Source organism: Chroicocephalus ridibundus, chromosome 1 (genome assembly GCF_963924245.1).
Source record: "Chroicocephalus ridibundus chromosome 1, bChrRid1.1, whole genome shotgun sequence".
Classification (NCBI taxonomy): Eukaryota; Metazoa; Chordata; class Aves; order Charadriiformes; family Laridae; genus Chroicocephalus; species Chroicocephalus ridibundus.
The window spans coordinates 156,870,295-156,894,457 of NC_086284.1; the positions used below are offsets into that span (position 1 = coordinate 156,870,295).

General features: G+C 39.8%; 1 protein-coding gene across 11 annotated transcripts in view; it reads right to left on the bottom strand.

Annotated features, from left to right (window-relative positions):
• The window catches only part of DGKI (diacylglycerol kinase iota), a 217,565-nt gene that overhangs the window by 86,268 nt on the left and 107,134 nt on the right, over positions 1-24,163 (bottom strand). For 7 of the 11 annotated variants that reach the window (XM_063319703.1, XM_063319696.1, XM_063319721.1 and 4 more), the window contains 13 exons: positions 21,867-21,962; positions 21,492-21,566; positions 20,222-20,317; positions 18,877-18,959; positions 17,396-17,456; positions 13,751-13,864; positions 13,034-13,171; positions 11,801-11,879; positions 7,990-8,045; positions 7,050-7,112; positions 6,755-6,828; positions 5,214-5,325; positions 2,548-2,747 (listed from right to left, as the gene is read on the bottom strand). In XM_063319703.1, the coding sequence (XP_063175773.1) occupies positions 2,548-2,747; positions 5,214-5,325; positions 6,755-6,828; positions 7,050-7,112; positions 7,990-8,045; positions 11,801-11,879; positions 13,034-13,171; positions 13,751-13,864; positions 17,396-17,456; positions 18,877-18,959; positions 20,222-20,317; positions 21,492-21,566; positions 21,867-21,962 (1,247 nt within the window). The remainder of the gene's footprint in view (positions 1-2,547; positions 2,748-5,213; positions 5,326-6,754; positions 6,829-7,049; positions 7,113-7,989; positions 8,046-11,800; positions 11,880-13,033; positions 13,172-13,750; positions 13,865-17,395; positions 17,457-18,876; positions 18,960-20,221; positions 20,318-21,491; positions 21,567-21,866; positions 21,963-24,163) is intronic. The other 4 variants (XM_063319739.1, XM_063319729.1, XM_063319712.1 and 1 more) reach the window with 1 other exon arrangement.

A 24,163-nucleotide genomic window follows, 5' to 3' on the forward strand; every position in this document is an offset into this window, starting at 1 on the left:
ATATGAGCTCTTCAATTTTAAAATACTATTATTCCCTCACTCAAGCGCATCCATAAGGCAAATGACAAACTCACTATCCTCTCTAAACCCCCTCTCCTTAAAACATCCAAAGCAAAGGAGAACAGAGTAAGAAAACAGAAACACAGTGTAAGACTTGTTAAAATTGAGTCTTTTTCTACTTATGACACTGGACTAGCTAAAACTCCAAAGAGCATTCCTACTGCTCTCCTTATCTAGCAATATCATCAAAACCGACAATAATAGCAACTCTGTGTTACTGTGATGACACATAATTTTTTTAATCACTTTCCTGGCAAGCAGCTGAAGAACAGCTGTCTAACAATTAGTGGGATAGCTCCAGAACCACTTACTTATCTCACACATCTAACATTCAGATGACAGTCACATAAGAGAACAATCTATTGTGTTTGATGGAATATAAGGCTTTCTGTGATATTTCAATAGTATAGGGAGATATACTCCAGATATCAAGTTAAGAAATGTAGATAAACATATTTAATTGAAAGTTTTCTCTCTTGTGAAATACTGCAAATCAGCATCATACTGATTGAACTTCTTACAATACTAAATGCTTTCTAGAGCTTAACCTTTAATGTACCATTTACTTTTTATCATTCCAGGAGATTCAGTTCCTCTCTCTCATTCCCCTTCAATAATTGAAAGCAAAGTACATACACATACAAAGATACAAGTATACATGTAGATATAAATATATACACACACCATTTCTGATACGAGGCTGAGACTAGAGTCCCTGACAGACCATTTTGATTTTCCCAAGACACAGGTCTGTAAATATCTCAGCCAAATCAAAGGATGGTCAGCAATGTAGTCTACCATAGCACATTGAAATCAAGCTAAACTACAAACAAGATCCTCTTGACAACTGGCATATATTATGAAACTGTATTTCTATACCACAGTTTAAATTCAGATCTCAAAATCCAAGCCTAATCATGCTAATTATCAGATCAAAATACCAGGAATTTCCATTTTACATTTGCATTATCCTCCCTCAGTGTAGAAAAAGATGCCCCAGGATTGCTCGCTGCTCAATTCTAGCTTGCGCAAACAATCAAGTTGTGGTTGGATGAAATCAGGCATCGCTGCCTACAGGCAAGAGTCTGCTATTCTTCACTGCTCAAGAGAGATGAGTATACCTTATGTATTTTCCAGGCAAATAGAAATTGCACATTACAGATATGGGCTTCTACTGAAGCTTAAAGCATTAGTTTCAGTAAGAGAACACAGAGTGCTAAATTGAACAGGAAGATGTTGAAAGTAACCAGAGAGGCTTTGATTACACGAACAGATTGACAACAGCGGATGACAAGAAGCTCTAAACGGCTGGACTCAAAGTTTGAAGTGAAGCAATATCTTCCACTAGATGATACAGGTGAAAGACACAGACAACCTTTAAGATATCTGAAGAGAAAAGGTGTGCCTGAAACCTTGTCTGTTTTTTCCAGTTATGTGAGTTTAGACTAATGAAAGATATTACATCTCTTCATAAACCTTCCCTTACCATTACAGCTGCAACAGCAAAATCCCCCACCCACCTCCCCAGAAAAATGAAATCCTCAGTGCATGGACATTGGATGATTGAATGAAATGTGGATCCTTGATAACTTTAGGCTTTTAGGTCGGTATCTTTGTAGAAGGGACAGGCTGGTTTCCTTCACTTTAAGAATACTTGATGTAAAACAGCAAAGGCACTTACTATGTCACTCATTTTAGCAGCAATGAAGGCCTCCTATATGAGAAGTACAATAATCAGTTCTACAAAATAATCTAAATTATTTTATTGGACGGGCATTTTCACAGGTCAAAATTCCATACTTTTTGTTTTGTTTTAAAATATTGATGCAGTGCTTACAATAGAAGTTTTATTATTAAAAGGAAGGTTAGTCTTGTCTTTCCTTCTTTGCATGTTCCTGTTTTCCAGTTATCTTAGGGTTTTTTCTATTTGTCTTTAGACTACTAATTTCTCATTTGGGTTTTTATACTGGAGCAGGATTCCCTACAAAGTGCAAACAGCCCTTTCTGGGCCTCCAGTTCCTTCTCCATAAACAGTCACAGGCAGCATGCTCCCACAACAGAGGCTACAAGATGTCCTAAGTAATTCTTGATTGTGGCCATTTGTTACAGGATCTCCAATGGAGCTTAAAAAGCAGATCGATAAAGTTGAGAAAAGGAATCAAAAGAACTTCAAAGGCAAAAGGCATACATATGCAGAACTGTCAGAAGCCAAGAGGCACACTGCTGAGCCTGCGCAAACCTCTCTAAATAACTGAAAAATACCACACCTCTCTAAAAAGCAAGACAGAGGGCAACCCATAAGATAAAAAGAGTAAAAGAAAATCAGGTAAGTATTTACAATATGGTGGAAAGGGAGTTCAGAAGGTGTGAATTTTTATTTTTTTTTTTTGTAAATGTGCTGCAAGTCCAGTACATGCAAAATCTGTGACTGAATATGCTGCCCCAAGCGGGCCTCCTGGCATTAGGACGTGCACATATCCAACTCACTCATTCAGTAAAGGCATGGATGTTCTCCTCTTGCTCTTCTGCACCATGTTGGCTTGGTTCCTTAAGGAGATTCGAATGAGTGAGGGGGCCAATCGACATGGTTCGCCATCCACTTGCATGGGAATAGACTTGTATGTTAAAAGTGTCACCTCACGGCACTGATGCAACCTCTCTCCATGACCACCCACCTGGAGAGCAGCCTGGAAAAAAGCAGAAACCAAAACCAAACCCAAACAAACACAAGCAAAAAAACAAACCCAAAACAAACAGGAAAGACAAAGAAAAGACACCATAGAACAGATAGTTAAGGCAGTTAAATCCAAAATGCAGTTTTGCTGACAGCATCCATTACACAGCCTTCCATGTGTAAGGCATTCTAACAAGTCACAATAAATGTATTTTCACTCCAAAATTGCAAAGCAGAACTTAAAATTTCACAAGGAAAAGGGGTGGGCAACAAGCAGATACCTAACCTTATGCATTGCACATCTCATCACCTCGGTATGTGTCAAGCATATTACCCACACATACAAATACGTATACACACATGTGCATGATGCACAAATGAATACCTGTACTTATTCTTAAAGTTTTCAATTTGTTTTGGCTGGTTTGTTTTTACACTAACAGTAATGATACTAATTATTTGATCTTTAAAGCAACAACCCTAATTGGGTATGTCTGCAAGAAAAAAACGATTTCCTCTTCCTGAATACAATAGGGTTCTTAACGTGAATTAGATAAATCTAAAATCCTTATTGTGAAAGCTTACCCAGCAACTCAACCTTGAGACAACTAGACAGGCTGAAAAGGACAAGCAGAAGGACCTTGCTTAAAAACAATTAAATATCACATTTTAAAATTCTGTTCAAAGAAATGAAACACGGAGGGCAATAAGCAGATCCTTCAAGTTCTAAGCAGACATGTTTGGGCATAAATTTTTTTTTTTTTTTTAATTTGCAGTGTGCCTATTAACTCTCATCTATCAGATGCAGAAAAAGATCCTGTATTAATGCACTAACAGAAAGCAGCCTAAATAGAAGTCAAGACCTTAAATCCCGCTCTGTGTGCTTAATATTATGGATCAAATGATTAAATGGTTGATAATACTCGTAACAACACTCCTTATAAAGTACTTCTCTTCCTTGGTTTCTCAGACCTTCTTGGGTATGACCAAGCACATGTGGGAGATGTATAGAGCAAGTTAGGATTACATCAACACAGTCTGGGGTTACAACGTTCCTCAGCATCACAGCCAATGTAGACAGACTTGTAGACCCTCAGTTCTGAGCTAGGCTTCCTTTAAAGAGAAACAGCAGCTCAAAGGGCTCTACTACAAAAATTCAGTCCCAACTGAAGTTGTTGGTAGCTTTGAGATCACTCTAGCTACTGCAAGTGGCTGGAGACACATTAGCAGCAAACCCAAAAAAGATTCCAGCTGAAAACTGCCAGTTGGTACATGCTAAATAGACTTTTGACAGCATTTTCAGAAACATACCCTAAAATCTTCAGGGGTGAAGTAAAATATGTTCATTCCACAAGATCTTCTAGACTAACAAACTGAATTCTGCTTACTTGTAGATTATTTCCCTAATCCACTAGATCCATCAGAAAAAAAAAAAAAGATTAAAAAAGAATCCTTAACCCAGATTTATAAATAAATGATTGCTGATCAAGGCAACCTTTTGCTTACTTTGAAGATTAGATTTGTCTGAATTTCTCTTTGCGGAAGCAAATGCCATTATCATGAGTATTCACCGAACGCGAGACGCACTGAGGGCAGGTCACGCAAAAAAAAACCAAACAAACAAACATATGAGTTTAGTGAAAACAGGCTTATCCATGTTAGCTTTAACCTAGTCCACACAAGACACAGCAGCAACAAAGGCCTAAGAGTATGGACTTAAGTCTGACCTAAACAAACTTGCCAGAAAGCCCGGATATCTGCCTTCTGTTGGCCACGCTAAATTCAAGCTGCAGTGCCTTTAGCACGGGGATAACTACCAACTCCCTGACTGCATTTAATCATCCTCTGAAGAGACTGTCACTGTGTTTAACTGCTGTGATAGTAGGACACTAGGGTATTTACAGTGAGACTGCTTTTATAGTCACTCAGCTTTAGATCACTTTAAGGACAGCCTTGACAGAAAGTGCACCGCCAAATTGTTGTCCCCAGCCCGAATAAAAAGAGAGATAACATTTGTGCCGGAAATATTACGAAATTTTCCACAGCTATCACTAAATTTTCACATGTTTAGTGGGCCTATGGTAACTGTATGGGCATTTAATTGTATATAATATTTCGCATTTGTTTCCAGTAGCCAGTTTTACCAAAAAAATTTTGAACTTTTATGCCATAGATTGAAGTATACAAAAGCTAACAAAACCAGCAGTAATTATTTGACCATAGAACATTCCCACAGTAAAATCTTGCAAATTAACCGTATTTTGCAAATGGTACATTTTTTTAAATTAAATTGCACTTCTTTTATTAGAAAACAACAATTTGCCCCTCTCATTTAAAGACCTAATAGCAGAGCATGTTTTGGCCTTAGCGGACTGAATATGTGGAATCATGGTGGTTCTTCAGTAATGAGGACAACTTTGCACTCTCTAATGCCACCCACAGAATCCACCTAGTCTGGTAGCACCTGCAATATACTCACCAGTGAGGCCATGGTGAACCCAATGACTTCAATGTAGCCATCATCATGGCGCTGAGGCTCAAAGTCTCTGTGATCTCCAGGGTTTCCCCAGGGCATTGTGCCAGCACAATACCTACAGAAAGAGGTTTGGAAAGCAAGCTTTGAGAAAGCAGTTTGCCTTGATGGGTCCTGACTAGTAGCCTGACTATTAGCCTGTTCTGCTCTCCTCCAGAAGTAATCCAGATATCCATTCCAGGATTCAAATTCAGGGAACATTGAAAGTTATGCTGGCAAGGACTGGACAAAAGGGAAAATCTTGTTCTTGTTTCTAAGCTGGTACATCATCCGTAAACATATCCATCATAATTTTTAGCAGGTTCCTTTGCATGGGGAAACACCAGGAAATAGGTAACAGAGCAGCAGCACTTTGTTCTCCCTACTTGCTTTGCTTTCTGCAGATGAGCTGTTGAGACAGAAGGCTGCTTGGGCCCTCTGCGAGGCAGGCATGAGGCTGCAGCAGCAACTCCAGCCTTGGAGCTCCATTTCCTCTCTACCTGCTCGCTCAGAAGTTCTAACAGCATAAGGAATGCAAATCATTTCATAGCTTGAGAAGGCAGTAAGAAATAAGAAGCAGGAGCAGATGCCTCTGTGGCATCTATCTTTCCTACCATTAAAGAATGGATGTAAAAGTGATCTAAGAGTGATAGAAGGGGGAACTTTGAAGAGGTGATGTCGAATAGAAGCTTGCAGTGAGGGCAGCGCAGGACTCAAAAGATCAAGCGCTTGGGACCGCATGTGGAGAAAAGTAGTAGGTTGTCTAAAGCAGTGGTCTCCAAAGTACGGTGCATGCACCACAGAGAGTGTGCAATAAAAATTTACAACTGCCAAAACAATTAGGGTGTGCGAAGAAAATATTGTTTGTACTTTTAATAAATAAGGAAAAAACCCACATTAAAATAGTGCTTGTTTCATTTTTATCACATCCTTAATTTCTATTTTTGTGTATGTTTTACAATGTGTGTAATATATTAGTACAGTAATACATGTATATAATTTATAAATAAGTATACATATGTTGGGGTGGTGTTCATAAATTTTTTTACTGATAAGGCTGCACAATAAAAAAAAGTTTGGAGACTACTGCTCTAGAGAGCAGGAGATAGAAATATACCTGTATTCTTAAAAGTTGTCTATTTGGGACACCTTCTAAACTGTTAAAAAAACAGCACCTCTTTCGGTGGTTTGGTGTTCCTTTACTGGAAAAGTACTGATCCTTCCCCCAACACACTACTGCTTTCCTGCCCTTTTTTTCCCGCCCCACACTTTTCTACTATCTCTGTATCAGGTTTTTCAACTTTTTAAAGGATAGTTTAGCTGCACCCTGAACTCAGATCCCATTCCATATTGCTAATTAACAGTATTATAAGCACCTAGCTCTCAAGAAGGCAGCACAGCAGCAACACTCTTCCTGCACATCCACCCAATCTAGGACAACTTGTAGGTATCATCTTTTTTTTTTTTTTTTTTCCTTGTATAACTCCAAGCATCTGTCTTGAGCTTACCTGGGTATGTTTAAAAACACTATACACTGGAACTTCAGCTCCTGGATCTTTGGAGTCAGGTCTGTACCATCACACTACAAAGCCAAAGTGACAGAGCACAGAGAAATTGCTGAATGGAGCCACAGACAAGGGAAGTGTTGCTGCTTTGTAACAACTTTCCCAAGACTTTCCTTGGAATGTGTTGCAAATGTCATGCTCAAAACTGAAAAGTAACAGAGCCATTAAACTCTCACCTCGCTCACTCTCCATTCCCCCCCTCTTCCCATAGTACTATGACACAATTTCTTATACTTACCACAACTTTAACATGCTTGGATAAATCTCTTGAGCTTCTTTGCAGAAAGTCTGTAAAGGCTGCCTGCAACAGAAATAAGTGCAGGAATTGTCATCAGCACTTCATTTCTTCCCTCTTTTCTTATCCCACCACAGAGCTAATGCCATCCTTTTGGTCAACCTATTCTTCTTGCTCTCAGGAGCTATGGTTTGGTTTTGTTTTGGTGTTGCAGGGTTTTTTTGTTTGTTTAGGTTTGTCTTTTTTCAATCATGATGCTTCTCTTTTTGAGAGGTTAACCAAAGATGATCCTTGGGCACACAAGGATTTAAATGCAAATTCTTGCTCACATATTTGTTTCCATGTTTAAGGCACATGGGTATGGTGAGTGTCATCATCTAGAGTGTCACGCATTATCAAATTAGTGTTTCTCTCTGAATAACCGCATTTTAGAATAAAGCACTGTCTACATACCTCCTGAATGCAGAAGTGGGTGATTTTATTTACATATTCACATATGAAAATTAATTACTCCAAATAGCTGATCTCTGCCCTCCACTCCCCATGACCCTACATCCAAGAGTATTCCTCAAAGCAACAAAGATACAGGCTAATACTTGGGGAATTTCACTAGGAAAGTCAATATCAATGTGCTGCCCAAACCCTGAAAGAAGCAGAGCAGTGTGTTGAGAAGCTGATGAGCCAGAAGCAGGGGGAGCAAGACATGACCAGTGTTATGTCCAAAGGAGTAGCATTTCTCTCGCCCACTAAGCACTGTAAAACAAGAGTGCTTCAGGCACTTTCCAACAGAGACATGTCAGAAACAGTACATGTGCGCTTTAAATTGAGACAGGCACAATGAACTGGCATGAACTCCTAATGTGAGAAAGTGAGGAGAAAGGTACTTAAGAAAATATTAAAACAACTAAGTTAGCATCATTCTGTAAGACGAATCACAACTCACCCCTGCATAAAACATTTTATTTCTAAATCGGCTGTTGAATTTCTCTGGATTTGCTTCTGTGAAAGGATAAAAAGGAAAAATATGAACACCCTAATAAAACAAGTAGACTCCATTGTGCTTTTTGCACACATCACTCAGTGAAAATATTAACATAAATATAGTTTTCCTTTGTGAGCCCCCCATCTGTTCCATTATCTGTTATCAGATTTCAAACATTGATATTGAATTCTTTCCCTTTCCTGTAGAGTGAAAATAGATGGAAACAAGAGTAAAGAAGTAACAAGAATACAATCAGTCAATTTAGCACCTCTCAGACTTCATCTTGTGATCCCTTAGTACCATTTGGGAGACATATTTCTACCAATGCAGAACAGACCCTAAGAATTATTAAAAAATCCATGAAATATTAACCCATGCTTTGAAGCAGGAGTAAAGCACTAGTAAATTATGAGATGAAACGGACACTTAACATTCTTACAAATGTTACAAAGAGGTACTGAGAAATAGACATCTCTACCCAAATATTCCTGTAGCAAAAAAATAAGTGGTTGTTCTAAAACCTGTTTAGAGAGCTGTTTCATTTTTGTTAGACCATAAGTGATCGAGAATTTTAAAAGTCCAGCAGTGATGCACATCTAATGGTTAATCATCCTCACTGTAAAAATAAATGTGGGGTGTTTTTTTTTTACTATCTTGAACTTTTCAGACTTCAACTGCCAACTGCTAAATCTTATTATACTTCTCTGTCAGATTAAAGAGCCCCCAACTATCAGATATCTTCTCCTTGAGTAAATACTTATAGGCAGTGATTAAATCGCCTCTTAGCCTTCTTTCCGATAAGCTAAATGGAGCTCCTTTAATCTGCTGGTATAAGGCATGCTTCCCAGAATACAGGTCATTCTCGTGCCTCCTTGGGAACTGCTTTCCTAGCCTGTGGCATCCAGAGATTTTAGAAGCAGCACTTCTGACACTGTATTCAGTGGTAGTACCAATCACCTATCCTTGCTTAGAAATTCTCTAGTTGAAAACATCAAAGTATCAAGATAGTCCTTCTGGCTAAAGCATCACACTAGTGTGAACACTTCCAAATTGCTTCTTCTCAAATAACCACTTGAAACAATGTCTTTTGTTCTCTTTGTAGTCACTACGTCTCACAATATAAGGCTCCATTTTGTAAGAATGGGCTACTTTGTGTGTCCTGTTTGGTTGTTTGCCCAGCTACTGTGTCATCCATTTGTTGTGTTGTGGGTAAGGCCAGAACGCAGTCAGCACCACCTCTTCATCAAAAGATTAATTTAACTGCATAAGTAAATCTCATCTCACTCACTGAGCTGACAGCTCTTTACAGAAAGTCTCAAGACTCCATGCTAAGAAGCAGGAGGCTCCTGAAGGCTCAGTGCCTGTGCTGCAAATTTTCTCTGATGTGGCTACCTCTGATGGCTCTGGGCAGCAGCCACAGAGCACCGGCTCTTACATGGATCTTATGACAAATATTGACCAGAACCAAAGCCCCAGTTTAGAACAGAAAAAGAGCCTTTCTGAGGTCAAGGACTCTGCAAGTCCTTCAACATACTGAACTGCTCCTACTTCTGACATAGCAGATGAGCATGGGTAGGGAGGAAGGGCAATCTGCAATGTGGAATAGAGCCTAAAGTTCATTTGAGTGCAACTTCAATTGTAGAAGTCAATCACTGACTGCATATCCAAAGCTCACTTCATCTTCACCATTCTCAAGCCATCAAGGGAGTATGAAATGAAACGTGTTAGACTCTGTGTATGTGTATTGAGGGGGGTGTGCGTCCTGCAAATGAACAGTCCTGTAGAGCTGAGGGATCAAACAGCATGTCAACAGAGATAAAGCACATTGCATGTCCCCTGCTCCACCAAAGTGTAACAAGGGAGGAAACTGAAAAGAGCTATCCAGAACACTTCCTGAAGAAGCAGAGCTAAATACATTAGGCTTGGAGCCAGCCCTCAAGGCTCAATCTGATTAGTTACAAGAAAAGTGTAGAGGTTGCCATGGAAAAAGGCCACATTCATGGACAGGTTCCTCTGAGACATTGCAATCACTGCTTACTCTGAATATATCAGTTGACCAATCTCTATTGCATAAAATGCCCTGATAGGCTGAGCATTCAAATCAATCTAATTTATTTCAGTTTGACGGAGGTGCTGGAGGGGGGAGAGTGAGAGACCGTAGTGTGTGTTTGTTTTATTACTATATGTGATTACAATAGCTCCACATAAGCAACTGCATACAACCACTTATCTTAATGGACCAAGTGCAACAGCCATGAAAGTGCTTTAAGTTTTGCTATGATTTTCTCTGGATTGTCATCATCTGTAAATGAAATGCAAATCTGTTTTGCACTGCCTAATTCCACATGAAACACAATAAAACCCCCACACCAGCAACACCTCCAAGGCTGCAAGCTTTTCTCTACTAAAACTCATAGGACTCATTTGTATATTTTAGCATTTGAGAGGGTAAGGAAGACACCAGCAGCAATGACTTGTAAGAGCAGAAACTTGTGCTATGAAAAGCTCTCCTGGCCACACGTACCCGCTCACAGACACACAGCTTGCTCTGCCAAGTATTTTTTCACCCATGTAAATTTTTAAAACACTGGCATCTCTAGAATAACATCCATTCTTTATAGGGCTCCATTACTTCATTATTAAGTAATGCCTCCATTAAGTGAGAAAGTAGCCATGCATTTCATCTATATGGTATATTCACAGTCACATTAGCAATGCATAGTGATATGCATTCATAAAAAAAATGCATACAGCTGTCATCATTTCGTTCCTGTGCCCTTTTGTGGCCCCTCATTATTATTCCTAAAGCTTGAAGCAGTCTTAAACATTGTTAAATATGCATTAGCTCATTCCATCATGTATCCTGATCTTTATTTAGCATGGCATTAGAGTGCTGTCTTTTCATCTTGAAATGACACTCTTATAGTATGAAAGTGAAGATAGAGGAGGTTGTCGTTCAGAAAAAAACCCACACCTGCATATGAAGCTGAAATGACCAAAAAGCTAAACACAGACAATTGAAAGAGGTTTGTTTATGTAAGTATGCTTGGCTAAACCATATAAATAGAGCAGTTCACATCAGTCCAAAGCGCACCTGTTAAGCCACATTTGGATCTGTATAGGGTGGTGTAACTGCCATCAGCAAGGGGACAAATAAGATGCTACAACAGCTCACATTCCTGACAGTTTTTCGGACTTCCATTAAAACGTTTCACTTGCATAGAGACAGCCTGGATCTCTACCAAGTCCAATGATATGCTATACTCATCCATAGGTAACAGCTGTTCAGTTTGAGAGCAGAATTATCCTCCTTCTACCCTGCTACTTCCACAGCCTCTCAACTTTTCTCTTCCCACCACCTCCACGCTGGAGGGAAAACTGGCACTTGACTTGCATTTGTTTTTCTTTCTGCTCTTATTCTGACACTTCTGCATCAGTATACACTTCCTTTATATCTGTACTTGGTATCCCCATTAGAAGATAAAAAAAAAAGAAAAAAACAAACAAAAACACCACTTTGAAAAGCTCCCCCTTTAGCCCTTTTTCTCAAATGAATGCCATTTTCTCTTGTACTTTTTGAATTTTTAAATCATTAAGTCCCTTGGAAATTCATGATACGATAACTTCCTTCCTAGTTGCGTCTGTATCTTGGGTTTTTATGTTCCAGCTTTCCTTCTGAATTATAAAAACAGAATGCTAAATTCAACTCCATTTGTAATTCATAAAATAACTGCCCATTCCCAAGGCTAAGGAAATAAAAAGTTCATATTACCTCTAGATTCATGGAACTCCAGTGTAACATGTGCATCAAATCCAAGGCTAAAGTAATTATTGAAGACACTGAGTGGAAGCTGTAATTGGATAATAAAAAGACATGTAAAAATAACATGAATGAAACATTCCGTGACATAGTAGGAAGTAGGAATTAACTACTTTAAATCTGCCATTTCTTGAAAACTCAAGAAGAAGAAAGTGGAACACATTAGGGAAATACATGCAGAAAGTTAGTAATGGCTTGTGGAAGATGATCAGATACAAAAGCCTCAAGAACACAAACATATCTATGTACTTTATGATCATATACATATCTTTGTAAACACATCAAAGGGTTCCTTATGTTGTCATTGAGATTTCCCATAATGCTGCTCCACTTTGTCAATACAAAGGTTTTCCTAATTGCTGTCACTTGAAGCTCAACATGGCAAATGAAACTCAAGCTGTGTCCTTCCTGCTTCAAGTAAAACCAGGAGCAATGCAAGTCCCAGACGAGAAGCCCTAATTCTATTGAGGATGCATGAGGCAGGGAAGCACATATCTGGCCTCTTCACCACTACACATGCCCAGCATGTGGTAAGAGAACAGTAGCATCTGATAAATAAGATGGAAATTATAACTGAGAAGAGGAAAATGGTTCACAATTATTTTTTTTTAATTATAACACTTCCAACTTCTCCACTCCAAATGATACATTACTATAAGCGTGATCCCCTCACGAAGATTTCCTCATTCTTCAACTATCAAGATCATATGGAGACCCACACACAAAGAAGTTAAACACAAAAATACACTACTCCTTGGTGTAAAATAGGAAACAGTTGGTATTTATTAGCAAAATCCAAAAGAATAGAATTCTACATCCTTTTTTTAGCCTTATATCTTTAATTTAGGAATGGATGGTGGTCACAAGGTTAATTCTCCTGCCACCCCAGGTTAACTAGAGAAAAAAAACACGCAACAATGACCTTTCAGATAAGATGCCAGGTATTTTGCCAGGACTTCATTCTTGAGATAAATTGTCAGTGTCTGAGACTTAAAACAAATAAATGGCTGGGATGTATTACATTTCACACACCTCTGGAAGCACTGACACATGAAAAAGCAAAAGGAAGAGATGCAACTAGACAATTAGAAAGTTTTAGAGCCTCCCCACTCACGCATCTTATGGCGCAACCCAAAGATGCTCTTAAGCATCCTATAGTCTCCCTGGGAAAAAGAAGGCTCTAACCTTACGTGCCCCATCCTCCAGCTCGTCCTGTGGCAAATCAGGGTTGCGCTCAACCTGGAGATTCCAGCGGTCCAGCTGTACAATGGTCCCATCTTCTACATGGCACAGGATCTTGGACACTGGCTCGTCTGTATAACCCTGACAGCAGAGAGAGTGTCATCAGAGTATCAGCCATGGGTAGTGAAAGCAAAGCAAGTCACTCACCAATTACCTGGCAGACTTCCCTCCTTTCATAGAGGCCAGATCAAATGTTCCTAAGAACACCTCAAAACATTGCTAAATTTTCATATACCAAGCATTTTAACAAGCCGTTGCTGAGGCATACAAGTCTTGAGTAGGCAAAGTAAGACCACAAGGAGAGGAACTCAAAATGTGTTTGCCTTGCCTGGAGTAACTCCAGTGGTGTAGTTAAGGATAAACACCGAGAAATAAAGTTTAAACTATACTTAAATTAGAAGCCTGCATACCCTCATCATTACTTGGCCCGAAATACCGGACAGATACATCTATGTACACTTTTATTACAACAACTACAGCATTAGTAACTCAAGATCCCAGACTGGAAATTGAACTGAGCTATTGTGCCTCACTGAAGCAGACCTTGGACACAGCCCTGCCTGCTTTTTTTAGCCAAAATGAAGTTGCACCCAACTACACAGCTAAATCAGACCAGCAAGTTGAGAGCCTGCGCATAAAGGTATCCCAGCCAGTGCTTACCCCACCCCAGTTGAGGGTGCGGGCAAGGTCATTCCCAGTGCCAAGCGGAAGGACAGCCACAGGAGGTGGGGGGCTGAGTTGCAGCTCATCGAGGATGGAGAGGATCCAGCCCACCTACAAAACAGGAAGTGCAGAGGATTGTTAGGAAGATTAAAAAGGATGTGAAAAAGGAAAGAGACATATTTTGATCATATCCCCTTTACAGAGAAGATCGAGTAAAACAAAAGGGAGAAGGAAAAATGAGGATGTCTGAAATTTAACTCTGCAACTGCCTCATCTGAGGTTTCACCTTTCAGAGAACAGGTACAGCAGTGTTTGTGAAGCTCCCTTGCATCAGAAGCAGTGGGATGTAAACACTGTACACAGAGTTACTAAGGAAAGGGAGCACATAAGCTGCTGTTTTTTAAGCAGGAAATGAAAACACATAAAATTACAGCTGGCCAAGGTTGCCTAACTGTTGGTCAAAAAAATACTGTATGTAAAAATGAGTGAAGAATAATATGGATGATTCAGGACATTTTTTTTAAGAGTGCCCTTATGCTGTCATGAAAGAAAATATGAGAGACACGTTAAAACAGCACAGTATCTCAGAACATGTCCTGGAACTGGAACAGAGGGTCCAGATCAAGTCAAGCATGGACTTGCCCACAGGTCTCCCATTCCTCAAACAAGTGCCCTTCTTGCTGAGCATCTCTCATTTCAATCATTGCAAAGCATAAACCATATATATTCTAGTCATACATACACACGTATATAAATAGAGACTAAAAGACTAGAATAACAAACTGTAATGCTCGGGGTTGAAGACTTTGGGTTGGAACAATGAATCTTACTCTTCTGTATCATAAGTTACTGGTTATTTTAGAAGAGCTGTTTCTCTCTCCAGTCCCTGTTCCAGACTACATAAAACTTTTACTGCAAAATATTTTGTTTACATCAAATGGTAATTTCCAAGGCAGTAAAAAAGAGTTGCTGAAACTTTTTATGACTGAAATTCTTTCTTCAAGAAAATAGGGCTATTTCTTAAACTATTTCTCATCTTTACAAAAAAAATAATTATAATGTGAAAGAACCTGTGCTGCATTTATAATTAAAGAATTAAGAAAAAAATAAACATAAGATAAATTTTGATCCCTTTTTTTTTCCTGACACCAGCGTTCAAAGATGCAGTCTCTACCAGAAATGTGAACTTTTAAATATGACATAAAACTGAAATCGGGACCATGTCTGAACAGGATTTTTTTCCCCCCAACTACAGGAGGTGGAAAAATCCCTAACTCCCCATTGCTATGATTTCAAATATATTCTTACCCCAAACTGGGATGAAACTGGAGCTTCACGAAAGGTACCTAGCACAACATGGGTTATGTTATGGGTACCACCGTTGGAATTTGAAGGACTGGAGAGGGGGTAGCCTGATAGATATAGCAACCGCCACCCTATTTGATATTCTAGGGTATGTCTTTCTCAAAGTATCTTGAAGAAATTTAATTAAGTATAAACAGCATTTATCAGACAGTTATTTATCATAACCAACTGTACAATAATTAAAGCATTCACCTGGGATGTGAATCCACATTAGGGCTCATTGTCTGACAACAGTCATCTGAACCATTTACAACTCTCATGAACTTGGATGTCACCAAAGATACTTAGGTCTATCATAGTCATCATGGTAGGACTAAGTACAGTCATTAAGAAATTTTCAGAGATATATAATCCTCTACTTTTCAAAAATCTGTCCTTCAATATTGATAACAGGAGGCAGAATAAAGAGTCCCAATGTAACTTCACCAAGTCCAGGAGTTCTTGGAGTCTTTTGTCATTAGCCCTTTGTCATTGCCAATGACTTAATCCATACATCTGTGCCTCGGTCTCTCACTGGTGCCGGTAGCATTACAATCCCCACCACTTTTGTAAATGCTTTTAACAGAAACTTCAAATTACTAATTTATAAGTACAACATTGCTATTTAACTTGAGGTCATTTCTAAACCTTGCACATTAGTTTTACAATCAAGGATGACAAAGACTATCATTTCCCTGTAAACAGAAAGCTCCTGACTGCTTTGAAAGCAAAGCTTTCCACTTATGCCCTGGAAAGGAACAGCAAGCAGCAATGATGGAAAAGTTACAATAAGTCCTGTTTCACCTCAATAATGAAAGGTAACATCTGGTCTCATTGAATATTCACTAAGTCCATTTGAGCCAGATTTTTCATTTCTAGATGTAATGGCTTTGGGAATAACTAGATATTAATTTGCTTCAAACTGAGCAGCAAAGTTAACAGCAGAGTGCTGCTCATACTAATGAGAAGGTGCTGCCACCTGTCGCTTCTACTGCTCAGCAAAGGGAAAAACAAAGGATGGTCAGACTCAAATGTAGTTGCATTTATTTCCATTTTAATACTTTCAGGATGAATAACCCCCCCTCCCCCCAATAAAATATTGGCTTCCTCAGATGGAAGCTGCAAAATATTTCAGAAACAGATTGAAACTCTTTTTTGCAGCTATGTCTCCTGCTAAAGCAATGCCTTGCAGGTTTCTTCAGAAATATTCACAATTCAGTAGTATCTTATTGCCCCAGGTACCAGCAAAACAGTAGTCAAATCACGTATTTTCTTCACTCTTGCAGAGGAAGCACTGGTATTAATAAGCATACAGCTACCATTTTAAAAGCTGAACAGAAAGTTCCCCCAGAAGTTCAAACAGGGATGTGTTGAGATTTGGTTCAGCTCACTACAAAACCAAACAAAAAAGAAAAACAAAGGCCAAAAAAAAAGCCTCCCCATGCCTTAAATGTCTACATACATCTATCCTGGCCAGCCATTGCACCTTGCAACCAGTAATGCATTTTCTTTACCATACTTACGGTTACAACTATTATCAAGTGCATGTTTAGGGAACTGATCTTCGCAGCAATTAAAGGTCAGTTTTTCAACAGTATTTAAGCACTCAGTGGCACAGACTGAGATTTACAATATTCCTACGTACTGGAAAAAGTTAGGCGGTTGCAATGCCTCCATTACCACTCTCGGCCTCCAGGCCCCAAACCACAGAGCCTGTCTCCAACTGAAAGTGCCTAAATCCTGTAGAGATCTGACCCTTTTCACTTATCCAAGAGCACACAGAAGTTCAGCAAAGAAAAAATATTGACCCTGGACCTGCCAGATCCCAGGGTAGTAGTATGACCAACGCAATATCCTTCCTTACAGATGCTTTGTAAAGAAAGTGGGGAAGCTCACTTTCTTTAAGCACAGAGGAGACGCTGTTTGACTGTGCTCAGACATCATGGAGACGATAGCAGGAAGGTGCAGAAATTCAGATATAGTGGCCCCCAGACTGTGACTTAACCTACTAGACCCTCAGACCTGTGCAAAAAGTGAGAGGAGGCCAGCAAAGTTAATCTTTGGTTGTTTTTTTTTGAGCTGTACCAAATCTTTGTGCATAAAGCAGATAGGGTCTTGGTCATTAGGATCTGGCCCCATCACTCCACAGGCCAGGCCACACAAAGTTTTAAGAGTAAATTTCACAAGCGTAAGGTACATTATCTGACTCTCCAGCCATCACAAGGTGGGAATCCCACAACTGTGAGGAATTTATTCTCTTGGCAAAGAGCACAGGGCTGCCAGGCACCAGCCACCTACCGTCCCATCCCCGCCGCAGGCCAGGATCCGCAAGTTTGGCACTTTTCTGTACAGCTCCAGCCTGGCCAGGGGACATAAAGGGAGAAAAGAGGGGGGGGGGGGGGGGGAAAGAAGTCAGAGCAATGACGCAGGCACTTTCTATGCACTTTGACAGTTTAACCACCACTTTTTGCATCTTCCAATATTCATGACTAAAGGTGTGGGTGGAGGCAGAAAAATAAAGGTGTAGGGGGAGGCAGGCAGCATCTGCCCCACTCCAGCCTGAGCCCTGTGGCTCACTTCACACACACACACACACACACACACACACACACACACACACACACAACCACTAGGATGTGAAAGGGGGCCTTCCTCCATGGTTAAGCAGCACCTCTGGAAAAGTATGTGATCAGTTACGCATGTTCCCATGCTAAATCTGAAAGGCCAGATTCTCATGTTGTCTGTAAGCATAACAAAAATCTTCCATTTTTGTATTACCTTAAAGCAAACAAATATAAACATTGAGGTTTTTAAACAAAATTTAATTTTCCTCATCAGGATTTGCTGAGCCACCGTTTCTGACACATGTAGGACATGACAGCTCCTTCAGCTGGTAACTATTTCTTTAACACCACAGAAAGCAATAACATCTAAACAGAGCTCTTTCTCTGGATATCTGATCTAAGATACAATCAGGAAAACCAAAAAAAGCACCCGTTGTAGACTTGTTCCTTCAGCTGCATGAAAGAAAGGCATAATGAAATATCTCCCAATGGAGGGGGTACATTCACAAGTAGAGAGCTGAGTGACCAGAGGACCTAATCCTCCTTTAACTCCATTACACAGCTCTGAAAAACGTATGCATACTTTAAAGCTTCTGTACATCACGAGGAGAGCAGCAGTGGGGGTGTTTGAGCAGGAAAAAAGGCTTGGGTGCTCTAGAAGTATGAATAGCAAATATGTGGACCATTCTTATATAGGTAAATATTTGATTTTACATGATTACTATATTTTTGCGCTGCCTAATTGAAGCAAGTTTCCCTATCTGAAATGCCACAGGATAGTCTCTTAACCCTTAGCAGTGAGAATCACGCCTTTAAAGACAGGTCCTCCATCCCCTGGAAGAGGCTCACAGCTATTGCCTAGAGAAGCCAAATTAGTTACTCAGCAAGTAGAGGTACTTCCAGTGCTGCTGTCATGTATGGAAATCTGGAGGCAGCTTCACCCCATTGCAATGCTCAGACACCAGGAAATGGTCAGGCACCATTGGTGCCTGACCAGCGGGTCCGTCTTGGAGCCGTCTGGACCTGGCTGTCTGACACAGGGGCAGCTCCTTACCTCTTGTCACAGAAGCCACCACTGCAGCCTGCCCCACCACGACTACCAAAACCCGGACACACCCAATGCACAGTCTACCGATCTACCCAAGTTAGACATTTGACTGCTTTCCTGATAAGAGAAGAATTATGGTCTGCAGCACTGAAGGCTTGAGAACTTACGCATCTCTTGGCCCTTCCTGAGAGAGATCAAAGACCTGGCGTGGATTCAAATACCACATAAATGTTTGGAGAACCTTGGTGCCCTGGGAAACGAGAAAAATCAAAGAGAAATTATGAATAGCTTTGTGATTATTAGAAATAATAATGTTAAATATTCACTATATTTGGATTGCTTTACAAAGAAAACATAAACCAAGAAAAAGACAAACTAGGAAGTGGCACAGCAGATGACTGCTCTATAAAATAGAGCCACCAATCTAGGCGGGGTGAACATGTATACATACAGACTAAATTTTACAACACAGATCATTAACAGTTCATAAGAACAGATATTCAAGGTTACACCAAAGGTTCATCTTCCACAGAAACCTGTTCTCCTACCTCTCACCACCTGCAAAAAGAAATTTCTGTTATCCTACACCACTCTCGGCCATCCATGACAGCAAGAAGTTGAACAAGCTTATGGGCAAAGTCACCATCACATTGAACAGTGTCCTGCACAACATCCAAGCAATGACACTACTCTGACCTCCACCATCACCACCATGAACAGTCATAACTGTAGCCCTCTAACACCTAATGAAGCAGGAGCCAAGGACCCTGGGCTACAGTTGCACCAATGTTCCCTCACTTGGTACAGTATGGCCAGCCCATCACCTACAGATATAATTTCTACCTTCTCAATTCATATTGAATTGGGTTCATATTCCAGACACTCTTTTCCCTTCATTTTTGTTCTGCCCAGACACAAAGTGGCAGGGTGTCTTACTAGCGGAAGAGGGCTAAGGACCCCATGGGGCCCACTTGTATTTTCAAGTAATGCAAGAATGCATTTCAGACATAGCCTAGGGGGTGCCAGTCAGGAATTTTTGATAGCTACCCCTTCTGAGCTATTGTTCTCCTGTCTGACACTTTCCCCTAAGTGAAGAACCAAGAATAGTAGTCAAAATGCCTAGGAAAAAGAATAAGAACAGAGAAAATAAATGGGATGTTTGCTGTAGGTATTCTCCAGCCTCAGCTATTTGGAGTTCATAGAACTCTTGAGACAGAGGAGGGGTCCAGGACTTTGGTAACCTTCAGGATTTCGTCTTCTAAATCTCTCCTTCAGCCCATGTAAATTTTTAGCATCCACAGAATCCTACAGCAAGGAGTTTTGCAGATGAATTACACACTGTGAGAAAGGCCAAATTTTTTCTTTGTTTTGAATCCAAGTCTTAGCAGTTTCGTTTTATATTCTCTATATAAATATATATTAATATCTAAATGAGAATAAAACTACTCTAATTTGCAGAAACACTGTTGCTAAACTAAAAATTTGTGACCTGGATCCAGATGATGTTCTTACCTGATTCCCTCCACTTTTTGGATTGACAAAAACCAGTAGCGGCTTCATGAGTGGAGAGGAGATAGGCTTTATCACAAATGGCCGACCTTTGTTATCCTGAGAAACAGAAGCAAGAACAACTTTAGTACAAGCTATATGTGTTTCCACGGCATAACACATGCAGGACACCAAACCTAACTCTGACAGAACTACCTCAGGTACTGGAACCAGTACAGCCATGTGAATGTGGTGCTTATCTGAGACTAATTTATCCAGCTAAGACAACTGAGTAAGAAGATAAAAGGGGAAAAAAAACAAACCCTACTTCAGGCCAGCACAAAATTATTTTAAATTGTTACTCAATGTTATTCACACAGCACTAATAATGTCATATAAAGTGCTATTTCTAATAGGAACAATTTTCCAGTGGAAAATAGAATGACATAAACTACTTATTTCATTACTCCCATCTAACAGACAAGTTGTATCAGCACTCAGTTGCAGATGATCTGCTTTTGATTTCTTGGCCTTGCCGGCCCTCCCACCTTTGAACAATTGCCACAGGCCAAACATGACATGTCAATGAAGAAGCCATTTGCCTTGCTACTCCCTACACCTGCAGGACACTAGAGACTCCAGTAGTTAGGACACCCCCCTGGGCTGTGGCAGGCACAGATTCAAGTTTCTGGTCTGCAGTTGTCCCACCACCCAAGTGAGGACCTTAACCAGAGAGCTCTGGCTATGAGATGAGTGTCCCTCCACTTCTCCCTGTGAGGCTGTTGTTCATCTACATAAATAAACCACTAGGCAGGATCTGAAAACAGTCTTCTATAAGTTATGTGATAAACCAAACCATTCATCTATTTTCTCTCTCTCTGTGGTCCAGTGCCAATTTTCACACAAGCAGAATATTTCCAATATAAGAACTCTTGAGGGAGATACCCTCAAATCGGACCAGACCCTTGTGTCAATGCACTCACCATGAATTTCACAACCCCAGTTTAACATCCCATGAGCCAAGTCTCTTACATCCCAAGGGAATGCTGTTTCATCAGGCTGCTGGTCCTTCTGGAGTCTGGTATGTTGTTTTGTGAAAAATCAACTCAGGAAATAAAACTTCTCATGCAAGTTTTATCAAAACTGATTTATTCCCACAACCAATTCAATAACATGGAATTTTTCAGTGGGGGGAAAAAAATTAAACACTGCAGTAGAAAAAACAAAACTTTAAAGTCTGTATTTAGACATTTAAACAAAAGGACCCTGATTTCCAAACCACTTGAATACCTACTTCATTGCCTCTTTTGCTGGCTTTTCTTTTAAAAGATGTTCTCTTCTTTCGCCGTGTTGAAGTCTTTAATGAGTTCTACATCAAAAGAAAAAAGAATACATGAAAAGCAAAACAAAATTTAGAAGACAGGCCCAGACAGAGCCCCTTTACGAAGCTCTTCCATGCATGTCCACTTGGAGAATGATAAGAGTATCTGGCACATGCTCGAGATTTAAATTACATGCGCTGCATGCTTTACACTTCCACACCACCGTTTATGGAGAAAGCCACACACGGAGACCAGACTGGTGCTTTGGAACTGGAAACTTTCCCACGCTGTGAGGGGGGAAAAAGATCAGATGCTCCCATAGACTCACATAACACCACATGTTGTACCTGCCAACCCTCCCAATAGGGGTAGGAGACGCCCGTTTCCCCTTCGGGGCTCCAGTCTCCTGCCCAATCAGGCTCGTCTCCTGGTATGGAGACCACCTGCATAAAGATGTAATAAAAAAACATGATAAATGAGATATTTTTCATGTTTTTTTTAGGAAAGAAAACAACAAGTTTTAGCTCTGGCAACCATTCTGACTCAACATAACGTAGGCCACCATGGTGTATGATGCTGGCACTGTGCCGTCAGTTCCAGCCTATCAAGAGACTTGTGTAATCACCTGCTAAGGAACAAACTGAATTTTCAGTATTTAAGGATGGGGCAAGGGGTGTTTGTGGGTTTTTTGTTTTCTTTGTTTTTAAATAAGAGTATCACTTAATTACATAGAAAAAAAGCCAAACTATAAAACTGCTTGTAGTTTTGCAGAACCTATTAAAATAGAACTAGCATCAAATTTATTCTCGAGGCTGGCAATAGCCTGCTCAAAGTTGTTGAACACAAAAGTATTCTGGTGTGATAAGAACAGTTTAAAAAGGGGATTTTTTTTTCTTATTTTTTTCTAATTATTTTAATTCAGTAACTGAAGTCATACCTGCAGGATATCCTATCCCTTTCCATAGGATCGAAATTTTGTGTTATAGTAAATACTGTAAATATTTTCTCAGTATTTCAACTCTTAATCCAGCTTTCACCAGGAAATTAAGTAACACAGGGAATTAGAGGAAAGTTTATTGATTTTTTTTTTTTCTGGCTTCAAATGGGGAACAAGATCCACTCAGCTCATCCAAAAGTTCATTTCTGTCTTGACCTTATTCAAAAGTGTACCACTAATGAAAAAAGCCAATGACTAGAGATTATCACATCTGTAAGCAGTGATGTCTTAATCCTGCTTGCTAACCAACATTAACAAGAACAGCTACTAGATTCTATTTAATACCTAACAACCAATTCCAGAATTTCACGACGTCAGTAAAACACACCAGATATGGAAGCTAATATTTCCACATCTCTGAGAAGTTAAGAAAAACTAACAGCTACCTAACTCAAATACCTAAAGACATTTTCCTTTTTCACCCAGACCGAGAGAAGCCTGCCACAGAGCACAAGGTCTGAAGATTTTTGTCACCTCTCTCAACACTCCTTGCGGACCAGGATATAGTCGTGCCTTGTTGGTTACTGAAAATACTGAAGACAAGATGGCTCTGCAGAGGAGGACGTTTGCCCTTTCAGACTATATTTTGGGATACCTAGTCTGATACAAAGTGATCTTGAAAGCATAATAAACCACAAAGACTGCACTGACTACGAAAACGCATTGGCAATATCTCCTGCGTGGTTCTTCACTGCCCTACCTCAATAGACAGATTGACTGTAAACAGTCTTATGTCAATATAAAGGTACAAGACATTACTCTCAAAGCTGCCTCCCATGAGGGTCTCAGTCTAGTTCCTAAGGATTTCTCTGCTGAAGGATTCTCCCTGGAGTGAGGCAAAACACAGGACAGAGAGAAGATATCTAGTCTACCTGCAGTCTTGCTAGTGGTCTGCTGAAAGGTCAGGGGCATATCAAGCCTTTTGCCAGTGCTTCAGACTCTCCAGATGTAAAATTCAAAATACTTATCCTTTCATTGCACTTCAGTGACTTCTGCTGGAAAATTGTAGTCTGTAACTCAAGTTAGGTGTTATACTAGGCAAGTACTTAACTGTATCTCTGGAAGAAGAGCTGTACTTTTGATTCTGCCTTCACAATGGATGGACCTAAGTCCAGTGGCTTTCTTCTGGAAAGGGCAAAGACAGTTCAGTAAAATCCTAACTAATTTTAAAAGAATAATTTAAAGAATGTTTAAATGTAGTTTTCGTTAAATCCCATTATAACATATCTCTTTTTTTTGCCTATAGGTGGGGTGGGAAGAGGCATACAACTATATTAGAGAAACAGTTTTAGTCTAAGCCTCCGTTCATGATTATAAAAATTTTCATTTCCACACTCAAAAAGGCACTAAAAGTATGCTATATCACAGCCATGTTATTTCACCTTTTTTTTAAACATGCCTACACCTGTAGTGTTAAGATAACCTAAAGCTTTGCTATGATGATTGCAACTGCATGTCCATAGCAAATGAAAGGCAAAAAAGCTGCTTAAACATATGCAGGTTCTCTTTGCAAACATGCAGAAGAACAACAGCCAAGAGTAATCATCCGTCTTTGCACATTGAACTGAAGAAATGGATGCATACTACCTTGTCCACATAACAAGTTGATGAGTGTTTTATAAACATGTAATGTTATTCAGCAAAGTA